Source organism: Oenanthe melanoleuca, chromosome 7 (genome assembly GCF_029582105.1).
Source record: "Oenanthe melanoleuca isolate GR-GAL-2019-014 chromosome 7, OMel1.0, whole genome shotgun sequence".
Taxonomy (NCBI): Eukaryota; Metazoa; Chordata; class Aves; order Passeriformes; family Muscicapidae; genus Oenanthe; species Oenanthe melanoleuca.
Genome location: NC_079341.1, coordinates 15,319,474 through 15,335,990, shown reverse-complemented (window position 1 = coordinate 15,335,990; position 16,517 = coordinate 15,319,474). Strand labels below are relative to the sequence as shown.

At 35.4% G+C, this 16,517-nt stretch overlaps 1 protein-coding gene across 1 annotated transcript in view; it reads right to left on the bottom strand.

Annotated features, from left to right (window-relative positions):
- PDE11A (phosphodiesterase 11A) overlaps positions 1-16,517 on the bottom strand; it is a 105,869-nt gene that overhangs the window by 45,454 nt on the left and 43,898 nt on the right. Inside the window, exons 5-10 of the mRNA XM_056495826.1 lie at positions 15,196-15,260; positions 11,044-11,179; positions 8,637-8,712; positions 7,226-7,293; positions 6,790-6,882; positions 4,244-4,294 (exon numbers count right to left, since the gene is read on the bottom strand). Coding sequence (XP_056351801.1) covers positions 4,244-4,294; positions 6,790-6,882; positions 7,226-7,293; positions 8,637-8,712; positions 11,044-11,179; positions 15,196-15,260 — 489 coding nt within the window. The remainder of the gene's footprint in view (positions 1-4,243; positions 4,295-6,789; positions 6,883-7,225; positions 7,294-8,636; positions 8,713-11,043; positions 11,180-15,195; positions 15,261-16,517) is intronic.

The window sequence follows — 16,517 nt, the reverse complement described above, 5'->3', positions numbered from 1 at the left end:
ATAGATCCATCATCTTTCATGGATGTTTACACTGTCATATACAGAAGTTGTCTTAAAAGTTGTTTCTTTTTTTTGGTTCAACTCTTTTCATCATTCTGTAGTTAAAGGAGTGTTTTTAAGAAAGACACAAAAGCCTCCCTATGTGAAGGTAGATCTTAAATAGCCACTCCTCAGGCTACAAAACTGAAAAATGCAGAAAATGTTATTCATGCTACATTTTGAACTGAAGATTCTGTAAAGCAGGTGATACATTATTTTCCATTGTGTACCTCTCCTGTGTGCTGTTTGACCTAAAAAAGGGAATCTCTCCCAGGGCTATAAATAATGTATCATAGTCATTAAATATTGATCTGGCTTATACCATTGACAGCTGTGCAATTAGGCTTGCTTCTTAAAAATAGCTTCTTGTACATTTCCCATAATAGGACAGCGTTTACATATTCTCTTTGGAAACTACATTGGTTAAATTTAAACGTGATGTGTGTTTGTGGGGCTGCTTGCTAAGTCACAGGACTTGTTCATTACTGTCTCATAAATCAGTAACTCTTGCTATAAATATCTTGTCCTGGACACAGTTCTGTGTTCTTTACTCATGTATCTATATTTGTCTAACACATAACTATATTTAGGCTTGCAGAACCTGAATTTCAGTAAAAACAAACCTGGCAATACAGGACAATGCTATAGGATAGCTTCAATCTCAGATTAATCAGACTTCAAGTGGCTTATCTATTCCAATGACAAAAATGCTTATAGTGCTAGCACTGATACACAATGGAAATGACAATAATCTTTTAAGTCTAAAATACAAGGGAGAACTGACTTGCCACAGTTTTTAAAACCATAGCTATTTCTAACTTCTTGAAAATAAAATTAATATTGATATTATTCAGTGATGCATTACTTTAGCTTATCCTGCCAAAATTCAGTTTGAATTCAGCTCCTCAAGAGAGGAGAAGCACTGTGATGAATAGGCTGAAGACATCAGTCATTCTAAGAGAAATTTGCACTCAACGTGATTTGTTTTTGTTTTGCCTGCAAATGCCTATAAAAAGTAAACTTTCATTTTTCATTCTGTATCTGAAGGAATGGTATCAGAAATCAACCTATCACAGCAATGCAGCACATAACAGAGAACCTAAAAGAATACTGTGCAGTTTGCATGAATGTACAGTATATTTAATTTAAATATTTTTAAGCCATCATAATGTAAACCTGAAAATTAAAAAAAAAAAAAATCTAAAAGCATCTAAAAGCCAATTGTATGACACAGTCCGTTTTCATAACCTCATGTTTTGTTCCATATTGTGATCTTAGCTCTGTATTTTTCCAGCTCCAGCAGCAACAGTGGTTTACACTTTTTCCCAGATAAACATGTAGAGAAAGATTTAATATCTTAAGGTTTTCTTATTAAGGTAGAGTTTTCTTCATTAATTCTTAGATGAGATTATAAGAAACAGAAATAAATGTTATTTATTCTACAGAACCTGGTCATTATGCTTAATTCTTAAAAAGATACCAGATATATTTGTGAATTTGTATGTTTGTGAATTCATCTGCTTACAGTAAGAAATTATTGATGAAATTTAAAAATCAGATTTAACTACTCTTACTAGGCTTTCTATAATGCAATAAAATAATTCATTGGTAAATGCCAGAGGAAAAATAAACTTCAAGTACACCTGCAATTTTTCACTTTTTATCAGAATATTCTTGAGATCCTAAGCAAATAAAAATTAATGGAAGAACATTTTATGAGGACTATAAAAATTAGATTGCAAAGAGGGAAAGAAAAGACTTGTACTACAAGAGGATGTAATTATTTCCAAGATCCTGGAGTCCAGTTACAGTGTGTTTGGGATAATATGTTGAGAAGTTGTCATGTCAAATGTATAAAAGTCATGACTTATTGCCGGGTGTTGTGTCAGTCAGGAGCCAATAGTGATCTCCTGGCATCACTCTCATTTAGATGTTTCTGCCGTGTGTGTCTCTGCTCTGACTGAACCAGGACATCAGGTAAATCGTAGCAGACGTTTGCTCTGACACCTGCCAATAAATCACCACAGAGAGAGGGGGCACTTCGAGCCTCAGACACCCCCAGAGGGAGGCATGGTTTATTAGCCAGTCAAGTCTAGAAGATGACCCTAATATAACAAAGGCCTTATACAAAATATAACGATGCAACAAACAGGGAACAGAGCAGTGATTTCAGGGCAGGATGCCTCCGGAGACCTCAGCAGGGAGGCTGGCTGGAAGCAGGGAGATGGGAGCAATTTCATCCCACAGATGGATGGTCCTCTCTGGGGTGAGCTCTGTGTCACAGGCCCACTAGACATGATGGTTGTCTCTGGGTTTTTGTTCTTTTGTTTTGTTTACATCCAGTGGTGTAAAAGCATTAACAAAGACTACTTGAGAGTCATTTTGTCAGGAATTGAAAGTGAGACAACTGGGTATATATATAGAAAAGGGACAATTTTTCTGAAAAAATAGCCTAACTTACTTTAAGCATAGATTGGTTATGTTCCTTATTTTCTCATCTATGTTCTTTATAAGAAATGTATCTTTCGGAGTTATTAATGAATAAATGCTTTTCATTTCCTTTTACCTTATTATTAGTCATTAAATGGATAGTTGCATGCCTTCAAGGTAAATGGATAATGAAAAGACATTTCTTACTTGGAGACTGGTCTATCTATTAATGAAGTCACCTGGGAAAACAAGTAGAATAGCTTCTCATCACATGAGCATCTGAGTCCAAAGGGTAACATAACAGGCTGTTACTTCAACTGCAGAGACTATGAAGGAGAGTTGTCTTTCAATGGCTGACAGTAAACATGTATGGCCCTCTTGTACATACAAAGATACTGGTGGAATCCTGAGAGTCAAAACTGTATTACAGATGCTTATTCTAAGGTAAATGGAAATACAAAAACAAAACAGAAAATTCATGCTCCTTTATCCCATTCTTTCTCTTTCTCACCAGTGTTCTGTTTTTTTTGCCAAACACTGAATACAGCTTTCTATGCATACAAAAGTATTTCCTGTAGTGTTGGATGATCAAGTTTGCTGATTCCAGCAATCCTTCAGTGATCTCATCTTCAGCATACACAAATGTGGGTAATCATACCAGTAACTACAGCAGAGGGAGAATATTACACTCTTTTCACCAGGTATCGATACAGATACCAGGCACAGCCATCATTTGGGCAATAATCTACAAACTAATTAACTAGCAAGAGCTGCCCTTCCTCAGCCCAGATCACTCAGCAGTATCAGCTCTATGCCAGCCATGTGTTCCCCCTTTCCCCACAGCCATCCCTGTGGTGCAAAAGGCAGGCAAAAAGCCTGACAACCAAGTTTCAAAATAACCACCCAACAGCTTTTTTTAGCCAGACAGATGACAGGGCTCCAGAGCAGGGAATGCCAGCAATGTGGAATCACAACAAGATGTCTTTCCCAGACCTCACTACAGTCTCTGATGCACTGTGTGTTCAGGAGACCAACAGTGATACCCACCATGAGAGCCTCCCAAACAGCTTTCAGGAACCCTCTACCAGCATTGCCTCCCTACAGCCAAGGGAAACATCAGATTTCCAAAGTGCCTCCTCAAGCAGGGAAGGACAAATAGTCTATCACAAAAGCAGCTCTGGAATGCTGGCAGTGATGAAAGGTCAAGGTCACTGTTCCCCCCACATTCTAGCCCATGGCAAGGCAGTATTCAGTGAGAACATGCAATTATTAGTCCCTACCAATGCTACACTCAGAACAGATCACTTTCACATTCTCCAAGGGCACTTAGAAGATCCCTCACCTTCCCTTCCAGCCTTTTGAGCCTATGCACAATCTGGATAGTGAATGCTCCACTTTTCTAGTATACACAGGGCAGCTTCCATGCTATAAGCATAAGTTCCTTTTTTGTTCTCTAGTCTCTCTCTCATCTCCTATGTGGTATGACTTCCCATGATGGTTCCTGCTGAGGAGGCCACCAAACCCACACGGTTCAGTAGCTGGTGCTGGGACAATGGGACTTTGCTGCTGTGCATCCACCACTGCAGCTCCTTATCCTCTGAAAGAAACTTTCCACCTTGCCTGCCTAACAGCCTTACATGCAATATATCCATTGTAAATAATTTTTAATTAAGATTTTCTGCTTATGATATAAAGCTTCTCTTGGATAATCTAGACAAATATTAATTTACTGTTATAGTTTCAGAAATAAGTATATTAAAAACCTAAATCTTACCTTGAATTTATCAACTTCTGCCTTCGAACATGTTGCGTGATAAGACAACACCTGCCCCAGAACAAAAGATAAAAAACATTTTTGTACACTTGACAAGTAGCAACATCAGGGCTCTATACTGCAGTCTAATCAATTATGTTTAAAGCAAATTTAATTTGCATTTGTGTGATAATTCAGTTTTGATTGACAGCATGTAATAGCTAATTGCATGTTATCAGGCATACATTTGGCAGTTATACTGCAGGGAATTTTATAGGGAATAATGAACAGTAAGTAATTTAATATCATAAGGATTCCTGTATTCTTCTGAAGTTCTACAATCAAAAGAGAAGGAATTCAATGCAAAAGTAACATTAGATTTATAGACTTTTAATAAAGTCTTTTTTATACTGAAAAGCTTTAATGCCTATGCTAGTGGCACACTGCTGCATCCAAACATCAGCACCTCTGTGCTGTGTCTGACATTCTCTTCAATACTATTCTGCAGATAGCAGCAGCAAATAAAATGTACAAAATACTGCAAACCTGCTCTTAGTATGCATGCATTCATATGTAGTACATTCTATCCTTGTGGGTTGGTACTAACACAGAACAAGCTCTGCTCAGGAGCCATCCTGTGCTCTGGACCCACCATGGTCTGGCTGTGCATAGGATGAGCTGCTGGTCCATGTGGGAGCTCCCAGAGCCAGAGCACTCCCAGCAGGGACAGGTCCAACTCACTGCAACACCTGACCTGCTGATGTGCTAAAGCCTTGATACAGGCTTCTCACTTTGAAATAATTTTCACCTATGAATGCCTCTGTTATTCATACAAACACCTAAACTGTGTCTCACAGGGCGTTGATTTGCAACACCTCATGGCAGTAAGTCTCAAGATGTATTTCCTCTTATCAGTTTTAGAGATGCCACCTGTTACAGTAACAGAAATCCATCCCTGCACTATAAAATAATAACTAAAAAACATAAATTTATTTGTTCTATACCCCATTTTACTTTGTATGACTATACATCATGTCCTTTCTCGATGGTATCTATTTTTTGTCAAACTACACTAAAGCTTCTCTCAGAAATTTATAAGATTAGTCAAATTGCATCTTCTGCTACGACAGATTACACTTAACACCAAAATTCTCATCAAGCTTCTTATTGATCTGTGTTCATTATATCCCTCTAGAGTTTTACAGTCTTCCTTAGTATTTATTATTCTAATCTTTAAACCATTTACAAATTTTGTGTCCTTAGTATAAAAGAAGTATTTAGTTTACCTTTGAATCATGGCAACATTTCCTGATCATTTATTTATCTTCTATTTATTAGTCAGTCTTATCAGAATACTATATGAAAACCTGTGTCAGTATATATAGAAAAGAATCTTATTATGATGTATAAGAAGTTAATTTATTTTACCTGATATAAGTGTAATTTTCAAGTGCCATTCATTGCCATTATAACTAAATACATAAATACTAATGGAGTATTCTTTCTTCTGCAGCTTCCATCACTTTATGCAAACATTATTAAGAGCTGTTGCCCATTTATAGAAAGAATTCTATATTCATTGAAGAGTAATGGCTATTTATCAAATCTATACTCTACATGTAAGCTATATGGTTACTAGTCTCTTTTTAGATCAAGGAAAGAAGCTGTATTTTAAGCCAAAAAAATATTTTCTTTCAGTAGCAAATAAAAATGTCTATGTGAAGTTTCATCCCTAGATATCTGTGTGACATCTAGCACTGCTTTTTTTTTTTTTTTTTTTTTGCTAGGAGGAGCATTCATTCTGATGTGTCATATCTGGGACACGTGAGGACTTACACTAATTCATGACTATGACATGTAAAGTATAAGGGATCTTGCAGGAGGCCTGAAAAGGTAAGCTTTTAACTTTTCCTTCTACATGGGTAGATATATACAAATAATAAAGAAAGCCACTTATGCTTAGAATTTCTACCACAGTCTTATTGACTTTGGAAAGCCTTAGTAGGCTTGTGTGCATCACAGGATACAACCCCACTATGCAGATTAATATCTCAAACCCTAAAGCAAAGAAAAAAAAAAAGCCTCTTTATAGAAATTCATTTGGGTTTGATTTTTCTTTTAATAGAAAGAAATAAAGGCCAATGTTGTTTTTGTGGTTCTTATTGTAATGTTTAGTACTGGAGAAATTCAAAGGAGTTACACAGGTAAAAGGTGCATACATCAGGGATAACTAGATCATTTTCTTCCCTTATCACATGTGAAATTTAAAACAATAGCAATATCTTAGTGATGGTTCCCTTTCCTCAGAGCAATGTTTTAAGATTAATCAGTCTTGCATTATGCTTTTTGAAAGATCTGAAATTTCATTCAACCAGCTCTTAATTATTGTTGTAGGAATAATGTAAATTTGTAAAGCTATCCTCAAAACTGTAGGCTTTTTTCTCACCAAGATAATTTTTAATATGATTATGTTTAAAATCTCCAGATATAAAATAGACAACAGTGCTATGCTCTTTTACATGGGACAGTCAGGAGCAAGAAAAGGTTTCACAAAGATGTACACATACGTCAAGAGCCACAGACTGTTTTGCCCAGGATTTCTTCACTTGGTCATACATAATTGTGTTGTTGATACCCAGGCCACAAAAAATAACAAAAGCCTAAAATTTAAAAAGAGAAAAAAGAGAGTCAATTATGAATGGCTATAATATGAAAATTATAATACAAGCTCAAAGATGAATACTGGCTTAATCATTAAAAGAAATTGCACTGAAATACTAGAAATAATCACATTTAAACAGGTTATTTTAAGAATGCAAGTGAGTCACTGGCCTCCAGGTGTCAGATGCCACCTTATAAGTGAGGATTTCTGAGAATTAATGTCAAATCACAAATATAGACAAGATATTCTCCTCCCATCCCTGAAGTGGACTGAAGCAGATTACTGAGAAATACCAAATGCTACTGAAAAAGTATGTTCATGCTGAACTGAATGCCTCTTACTTCAAACAGTCGCTGGTCAGCATCATCAAAGGATTTCCCATCAAGCCTGTTCAACACTTGAGCTACACCTTTAGAAAGAGTTAATATGAATTATAATCTTCATTCACTAATGCACAATGCAGAATGTTTTATTCATTGGTAAAACGAAAACCACATATTTCAAACTGAAAAGCAAAATGCAAATGTTTATTCTGAAAATAATTAAACAGACACAGATGTGCAATAATTTGATTATTCTGATACCAGTACTTTCACATTTTTTACTCTCTAAGTATAATACTGCAAATCTAAAACTTGCTCACGGTGCTTCTCACAAAAAGTTAAAGATCTGAGAAAGAACTTGATCATTTTGCTAACAGCAATCACATAAGTTGTCCTAAAAATTAGGAGTTACCAACACAATTTACTGAATCATTACTTCATTCCTAAAATCTTAGTTAGTTTAGCATCACCTGGGTATATAAACCCTTTTCTTAATCATGACTGGTTCAATATTTTACTGAGATAATGGAAGATGCATTTTCCAAACTAATGCTAATTTCTACTACAACAAACATTTCTATTTCACTTAGCTACAATAAGCCCTTAGAAAAATATTGTAAGACTAATTAGCTATCAAGAGTTCAGATTATTTCTCATTCTTGAAGACAATGCACAGCTCACAACGAGACGTATTTTTAAAACACTCAGCTCCCACATAGTCTCTGCTAAAGAAGCTCAAAGATCCTGCCTGACACCAAGTGCCTTCAGCAATGCTCTGCTGATCTCAGCTCTCCCTGACAGCCCAACACACAGACCTGACTCTTGCCCTGACAGTATAAATTCTATTGCATTGACATCAGTTCTTGTGAGGAAAGTGAGCAGAGGAATCTGTTATTTACAAGCACTCCTTTTTGTGCCAAAACCAGGTAATAACACAGGGCCAACTGCTGGTGTAGCATAGCTGCAAAGCACTCTGTCAAAGATCCACTAAAACTCTGCCACGTCCTGATCCAGCCAGCAAATCTTCCCTGATTGAGTCCAGAGTTTATCACTAGAGGGAAATCACCACTTAGCTTGACTGCAGAAACAGTTACCATGTACTAAAGAGGAAGGTACATGTACCATGTACCCAAGGAATACATCAACTCATATAAAACATTTTTCACTAATATGGCTGGAATTTCTATTTTCATCTCATTCAATTTCAGTACAATATATAACTTAACAATGACACAGCTGGAAAGCTGAAAAAGTCCATACAGTATCCAAGTCAAAACATCCCTTCTTGGATACTTAGCATGCATCCTAGGTACCGTAACTTCTTAACAACATTCAGCTGGGAAAAAGAAGAAAAAGGAACACAGAATTAAAAAGATAGAACTAAATTTGCATTAGCACAAAAGTTATGTATCCATGAGGAAAGCCTTACCAATTATTTGGTGGGTGCTGTTCCATATAGGAACACACAGAACAGATCTTATGTGAAAGCCAGAAATTTGGTCAGCCTAAAATACAGAAACGAGAGCTTCCATTAGTGGTGCTGTTTTCAGCCTTTTAAATCATAGTAATAAAAATGTCAAGGAGTTATATGACTTTATAAATGTCATTCCATATGAATCAGCTCTCAGAAAAATTCTGCTGAAACTTCATCCGCAGTAACCAAAAGTCATAAGCACTATTGTAAAAATTGCCAAAGAAAATACAAACATTGGCACCTTTGCCACATTAAGCTTACACTATTTGACTCTGATTTGGCACTGAAGACAAACTATAATTGAGGTAACATCCAGACAAATCCTGGATTACTTACACTAGTGGATTAGTAGAGATAACTTTCACTTAACAAGAAGTACCTTTCCCAGCTCTTACAGGAAATACACATTTTCAGAAGAAAGGTGAGAGTAACTAGGGAATTGTGCCAAAGTGCAAGTTAGCAAAAAATGTAAGGTTGGAGCCAAACCCAGGATTTGAGATAATTGGTCCTTTTGTTCCAATGACAATTTACTGCCTCATTTATTTTTTTCTATCTAATACAGTATACAACTTCACAATTTATTTTAAGTTTCACTGATTCTTTATTTTCTACGATTAATAAGCTTTATTCTTTAGTGTCATTGCTGTGAAATCTAATGAACAGAAAAGAGTTTTTCAATAGAGATTAGAGAGTGGAATGAGTCCACTCACAGAAGATCAGGAGATGGTCTCTTACTAAAGCTGCCACTGCTACAGGCAATCTTCAATAGGAGAAAAATACAAGACCAGCAGTAACTCATATATGGGAAGCAGGGTGGGATCACTGTGACCTCCCAGCTAGCAAAAGATATAAGTCAGGGTTTAGTTAGATTAATGCCTATTTATACATACTCAGAACTCATCACTGAAATCAGTGTGGAGTGCCACCTAAAATCCAGGGGAGTGGGGCAATAATTGATTCAGACATATGTTGTAAAATGAACTGCAAAATAGTTTTGCATTCAATTCTTGAGTTGAAATGAACGAGTTGAAAATTATGCATCAACATTTGCAAACAAAAAGTTTTCCGATAAAAAAAATAAGAGATGATTTTCAACAGAAGTAGAGAACAGAATTTCTGTTTATAACTACAAATGTATGTTTGATTCTATCTAAGTAATAAGGGTTACCAAGTTCCTCTTACTACTTTTGATTGTAGAAATAATTGAGTAGAAAAACTGAATTTAGGAATTAAATTTTCATAGGAACCCATCAAAAGAAAATTATTACTGCACTTTGTATAATTTTCTTTACATATATATTGGGCAGTGCCTCTAACTTGGAAAGGACTAACTGTGAAACAAATAAGAAATAGCTGAATTATTCAGGACATGATATAAAAGAAGTATAATTGCAAACATCAAGGACTGGCATGCTTCAAGTTAGCATATCTAAACACCCCAGGCATTAATTGTACTTCTTGCAATTCTGAACAGATTAACATCATGCAGTTTTCTTTCATACTTCTACAGCAGGCCCCTTTTATTTTTCCTTGTTTCAAAAAATTCTGCTGGTTGGGGAGATAATCCCTTTAATGACGTGGAATAAAATTGGAACCAAGCAAACTCTCAACGTGAAACACTTCCAAGAACACTTACTGTAGTAATATATTTTAGGAAGCTTTCTGACCAAGGCTGTGATTAATGTGCTGTCTGGCTGCTGGCCAAGTCCTCCATAGTAATGCTGGATTAGAATTCAGTGAAGATTTTGTTATTCTATATGCCTCTAACATTTATTTAGATGCTAAGTATACTTACATTTTTATCTGTAGCTACACATTTCTAGTAGGAGATGAGTACCTTAAGATACACAAACAACTTTTATTGGGAGTGATATGTATCTTGAAGAAGTACCCAATCCAGTGTGTATTTGAGTAAATTAAACTGTTGGCTGGCTAAGTTAGATCACAAACAACATTTGTCTGTCTGGATACCAGCTCTGTTCACCCTCTGTCTGTGTACAGCCCCAGTCACCCCAACAGCTAACAACACTGGTGCTGCTAACACTGAACACCAACAAATTATCAGCAATAAAAATCAGTTTGCATAAATATCAAGGCAGTTGGTAGGGGAAGTTATCACTTGCAAATAGGAAAAAAAAAGAATAATGGACAAAGTAACAGCTTAAATTAATACGCTAATTCAGTGATCTGTGTTTACATTATAAAGCCATGTCAACAATAGAAGGACAACTTACTGAATAGAAAAAATAATTCAAAATAAATATTGACATATCTCACAGCCACTTGGATATAAAACCAAAATTTTTATATTAGTTGTGATGCTCAAAAGTAATATATCATCCCATTTGTAAAAATCTCTTACATCAGCATCAAATCGAGGATCCTGGTAGGCATCACTGATGTTCACTGGGAGACCTGTGGAAGCGACGAGTTCAGCAATGCTATTATTTATTAGCCAGTCAGAATAAGAGGATGATTTTTCCATGCTGTCTTTGAAACTACCAAAATGCAGGACAAGGGAAGAAAAGAACACAGTCAACGTTAATTGCAAGCCCAGCATGTCTTAAATGCACATTAAGAACGATTCGCAATTATTAAAGGTTACCAAAAATTAACTGCAGAAAAATAATTTGGTATTATTGAAAGAGTACTTCAAAAATTCTCTCCTCTACATAGCTTTCTACTGAAAAAAGCATTGGTGTCTCAACTAGATAAAATATTTGATTAATTTTACTGCTCATGAAAAGCAACCAGTTCTAAATAATATTTTCTGTGTAGTTACCTAAAAATTCATACTTTTAATATTTTTAAATTAATCTAATAATCTGTTATGTTTTCAATTTTTATTTTTAATAGTTTCCCTGTCAAAATGACTTTTTAAAAATTTTGGCATCTGAAATGCCAGATCTGAAGGGATCATTAAATAAGTATTAAATCAATACTGCAAGTATATTACAGCAGGTGGATCCAAGTAGTCAAACAAGATACGAAGGTTTCCTTTTCTTTTTACCTGGTTGAGCTTCTTCCACAATTACTGAGGGGCTAGAGAGCTTTCACTAAATGAGCATAAGATGCTAGAATTATGGCCTCAACTCACCACACTCCACTGCAGCTTCTACAGAAAACTCAGTGTCTACACAGACCTCAAAGTCCTCGCCCCATACCTCACCTAATCAGCAGGAAAATTCTCTCTGACTTATTTTAGGCACGTTTTTGACATTGGCATTGTCTGGCTACTCACATGTGATAAAAAAAAAACCCCAAAACAAAACAAAAAAAAAAAAAACAAAACAAAAAAAAAAATCTGTTGTCTTAGTTTTGAGAAGAAAACTGATAAATTTTTAATACCTGAGAAATACTACTTAGAAAAAAATTATTAAGAAGCTATGGACAAAACTACAATAGCTTGGGGCTGTGAAATAATGCTCATGAATGAAAAGAGGCTGCACAGTAAAATTCTTGCAAGACTCATTTGAAGTGAAAGGATTGATTTTTGTTAACTGCATTGATTTTCTGGAGACTAATTCAACTACATCACTCATCTGAAAGAAAACTTAATATGCTTAAAAGACTATAAATAAAAATAATAATGACTTACAGAAATCTAAAGGAATCAACTTTCATTTGGGATAAGAACTTTGAATGACTGTAATAAATGTTATGTTTATACTTTGACAGAGACCTTTACATAAATATAAGGGGTTTTGTGCTAAGTAAAAAAATCACATTTATAATTTAAAATTTAATTAATAATTTAATTTATTTCAAATACTATGGAAGCAAAAAATTTTTAAGAATAAGGATCCAATTTCAAATGCATAGTTACCAGCTCATAACTTATCTGAATGGTATTATCATTATCATGTGAGACACATAAATCAGGACTGCATTATGGGTGTCAAGCATTTTAAGCAGCAAACGAATTCAAGAAAAGAAAACAAGATGAAATTAATGAAGAAGTTTTAAAAGGGAGTTCTATTATGTATTGTCCACTCCTAACAAGTGCTCTACACCCATCCTCCAGGAGACAGGCACATCATCCCAGGGACAGTAACACAGTTGAGGGATTTCAGCACTTCCTCTGTGCCAGCCCAAGTGGGAAGGAGCACAGATATTTTTACCCACAGAATTCATATTCTGGCTGAGGCAGGAGACCTGTGCACTACCACTGGCACCCAGGTTAGAGAACTGTGATCTCAGCTAAAATGTAACCTCATCTGCCAAAACCACTGCTTCTGTGCAGGCAAGGCGCCGTGTGCAGCATGGTCCATCAGGCTCCTCTTCATCTAGCTCATATCAGAACTGAGCCCTCATGGATCTAAGATTTATGTGACACTTTTTCAAAGGGAGAGAAAATTTAGGGGTCTTGGCAAACCTGCACTTCAAGAACAAAATTGCTGGGAAAAACAAGATCATCAGTGTGCCAGTATGGATAATAAACAAACTTGATCAGGGTATGTGATGAAAAATTGCAAACTCAATAGGTAAATGCAAGTGTGGGCTTGCAAGGTATTTCTTTACAACCAACAGCAAAGAAAATAGATACGAGTATTTATTATAATATTTAGGGATTAAATAGTTATCAAGCAGATATAAGGAGGGTAAAAGACAAACCAACTTTTTCTAAAACTGTATGAGAAAGTATATTAGGGCATGAAGGTCATATTGTTTTAGGACCTTCTTCCTCATTTAGATAAAACTTCTAATGAGAACTGTTCTCAGCCACATTTTCTTAATGTTTCAACTAAAATTTCAAATAAATTATTTTAACTGCTGTAACAATGAAGAAAATCATCTTGCCTTTTTTTTCCCACATGAAAAGTCTCATGATGTCACATCACTTACAGCTGCAGAATGTAGAATGAAAAGGGCAAAACTCACTAGAAAAATGCTCAAATGTCAAGGGCTCGCGGCATTGTTCTGTATCCTAAATAACCTTTATTTTTCCACAATAGTGCCAATAACTCAAGCTGTGCCTGTGCGAGATCCAAATGTGACATCATATCTGCTACTCTAACCTTGGTCTTTGTAAAAGCAACTTCACTCTCCACAGGAAAAAATTCAAAGAAAAAGCAATACATCTTCATGTTAATACGCACAGAAATATGCCTTTATGAATTTTTTAAAGACTAGCTACCAGGTTGCATGTGTTTATTCATGTCTTGGACTAAAGTTAAAATAATCTTGACTTGACTACATGCAGAGCAGGCTACTACAAACTGCTTTGTGGCAACATGCTAATATAACTATGGTAACAAGAAATGAGCCAGCTTGGTTATCTTGACACCACTCTACATTGTTTTGACTAATCTGGCTACAAATCAAGTTTGAGAAAAACAGGAATAACAACCACATTCCTTGATTCATACTCCTGTCCCTGAATAAAAGAAATGTATTTTCACCCCCTAGGAAAGACCAACTGCTACTCTGAAACTCTTTGTCAAAAGCAGTAACTTGTGATTTCCAGATGAATCAACAGAATATTTATTAACATTTGAATCTTCCTATTTTCTATTGGCTATTTTTGATTTGCTTCACCCTTCCCAAACCAGGATATGGAGGGGAGATAGTTTCTACCCATATTTCTGTGTGGCCTTGGACTCTGCTGTCAGTTTGCACATCTTAGAAATTTTCTAACACTACCTATTTTTCTAATGCTGCAAAATCAATCCATGAAAAGGTTTATCACCATGACAGCCATTTGATATGGAAAATTCTCCTTCAGAATCAGTATGAATTAATCTGCATAAAACCTGTGTGATAAACACTGAGCCCTGAAAGATGGAAGAAATGTTCTCACAACAGCCCTGAATCCTCATCCCCTCATTTGGTAAATAGGACAGTTTATGTGAACTGCTACCAGTGGTGTAACATTGTAGGGGTTGATATAACAACCCCACATGAACAAGAAGCTTTCATTTATTACTTAAAATTGGCCCTTTATAAATGTTTACAGATCCTACTAAGCAAAACATATACTTCCATTTCGACTGGGCTCCCAAACAAGATTTAGTCACAGGAACACAGTTTCTAGGAAATACATATGCTCTGTGGTTTCCAGGCTTTCCAATTTGACAACAGCAAAATTAAAATCTTACTGAAAACCTCTCAACGCAACTGTACAGAGGAATTTTGTAAGAGATACACAATCTAAAATAATTTTGCAATTTTTACTTCAATATTAATCATGGAAAACAACATCTGCATGTTATCAATGAGTTCAACCATGAAAAGTCAGTTTTCCCCTGGTTTCTTACGTGAGACACTGACACAATATCACTGCATATATACACACACAAACATACATATAGAAAAAAAATATAGGCACATGTATTTATGAAACAAGTCTCCATTTGAAGCAAGCAGGAGTCTTGCCTGAGTAAAAAACATTGGCTCACACTCTTTAATCAAATCTACACAAAGTTCCATAAGAAAATGAAATCTTGACCAAGCAAGCTTTAAAACTATGTAAAGAATGAAGTTATCCATAACCATGGGACATGCAATCACTAACCTGTTGTCAGTATCAGCACTGCATTTTGGAGATAACAATTCAAAGGATTTTGTGAATTTCACCACCTGTCACAAAAGAAATAACTTAAGATTGTTATTAAGATGAATAAACATCTAAAAAAACAGTAATGTAAGGTTCCTCTATTTAAACAGTATTTTTATCCAATAGTCTTAGGATAAAAATACAAATCTGCATTCTTTCAATGGAGAATTCATGTTTATAACACACACTGTGCACAGTTCCCTAAAAATCAATATCAAATCAAATGATTAGATTCCTGCAGAAAAGTGTTTTCCACAAGAGTATATTCTTCCCTTTAAGGCTTTCAGGACATGAATTATGGAGCTTTACTCAAGCTTCACTTTTTAAATATAGGAAAATAAACAGAATGGCAGCTTTGCATTACTAACTACAACCAATCACACTTGAACATGTGCATCAGAAGCACATAATGAAACATCTTAGGAGTGGCTAAAAGTGACACAGCACAGAGCTGTGTTTTTGGATGTGTCCCCATCTTCACTTTGGTTCTGAATCATAAAACTTCTCTGCACAATGTACAAATGTCAATATTTTAGGCATGGCTAGACATTGAGTTACTCTGAGGAGGTATATTTTGTTACATATGTTAACCCTCCAAGCAGGAGAAAGTCAGGAAAATAACTGTTTTGCCACTTACAAAAATTACCAAGTGGGTGGCAAGATGCTATTCTCCTACTCCAAATTAACCTAAGATTTATGATAATTTAGAAAAAATTTAAGGTTTTTGTCCATATTTCACAATTTTGTCTAGAGGAGTAAGAACTCATTGCCTGTACTTTGGGAAAAGCTCCTCTAAGCTCTAAGGCAGAAATAGTACCAAGATCAGAAAAATGAACTGCCACCCACAATTCCTAACACAATGGACATTTCTGTGAAAAAAAAAAAAAAAAAATCGTGTTATGCTTATAAACACAGTGACATTTCGTAAGAATGCAGTAGAAATATATCTTGTAATTATAAAATTGGGGAGGGGGAGTGGCTAGGGGAATCCAGAAAGAGAAAATGAACTAGAAACATTAAAATTCTATGGTAGAGAATATACTTGATCTTGCTTTTAGGAAAGCTGGTAATTTAGGGCATACTCCAATGAAAGTTCCTAATTTTTATTATCTGAAATGAAATGTGAATCATATCTTTCCTCCAGGGAAAAAATGGGGATTTTTTTCTGCCATACAAACAAATTTACAATTCTGTCTCTAACTTGTCACAGCCCAGCAACAATTAACTGCAGAGTCAGTGAATAAAAAAATAATAATTGGTTAGAAAAAAAAGATATTACA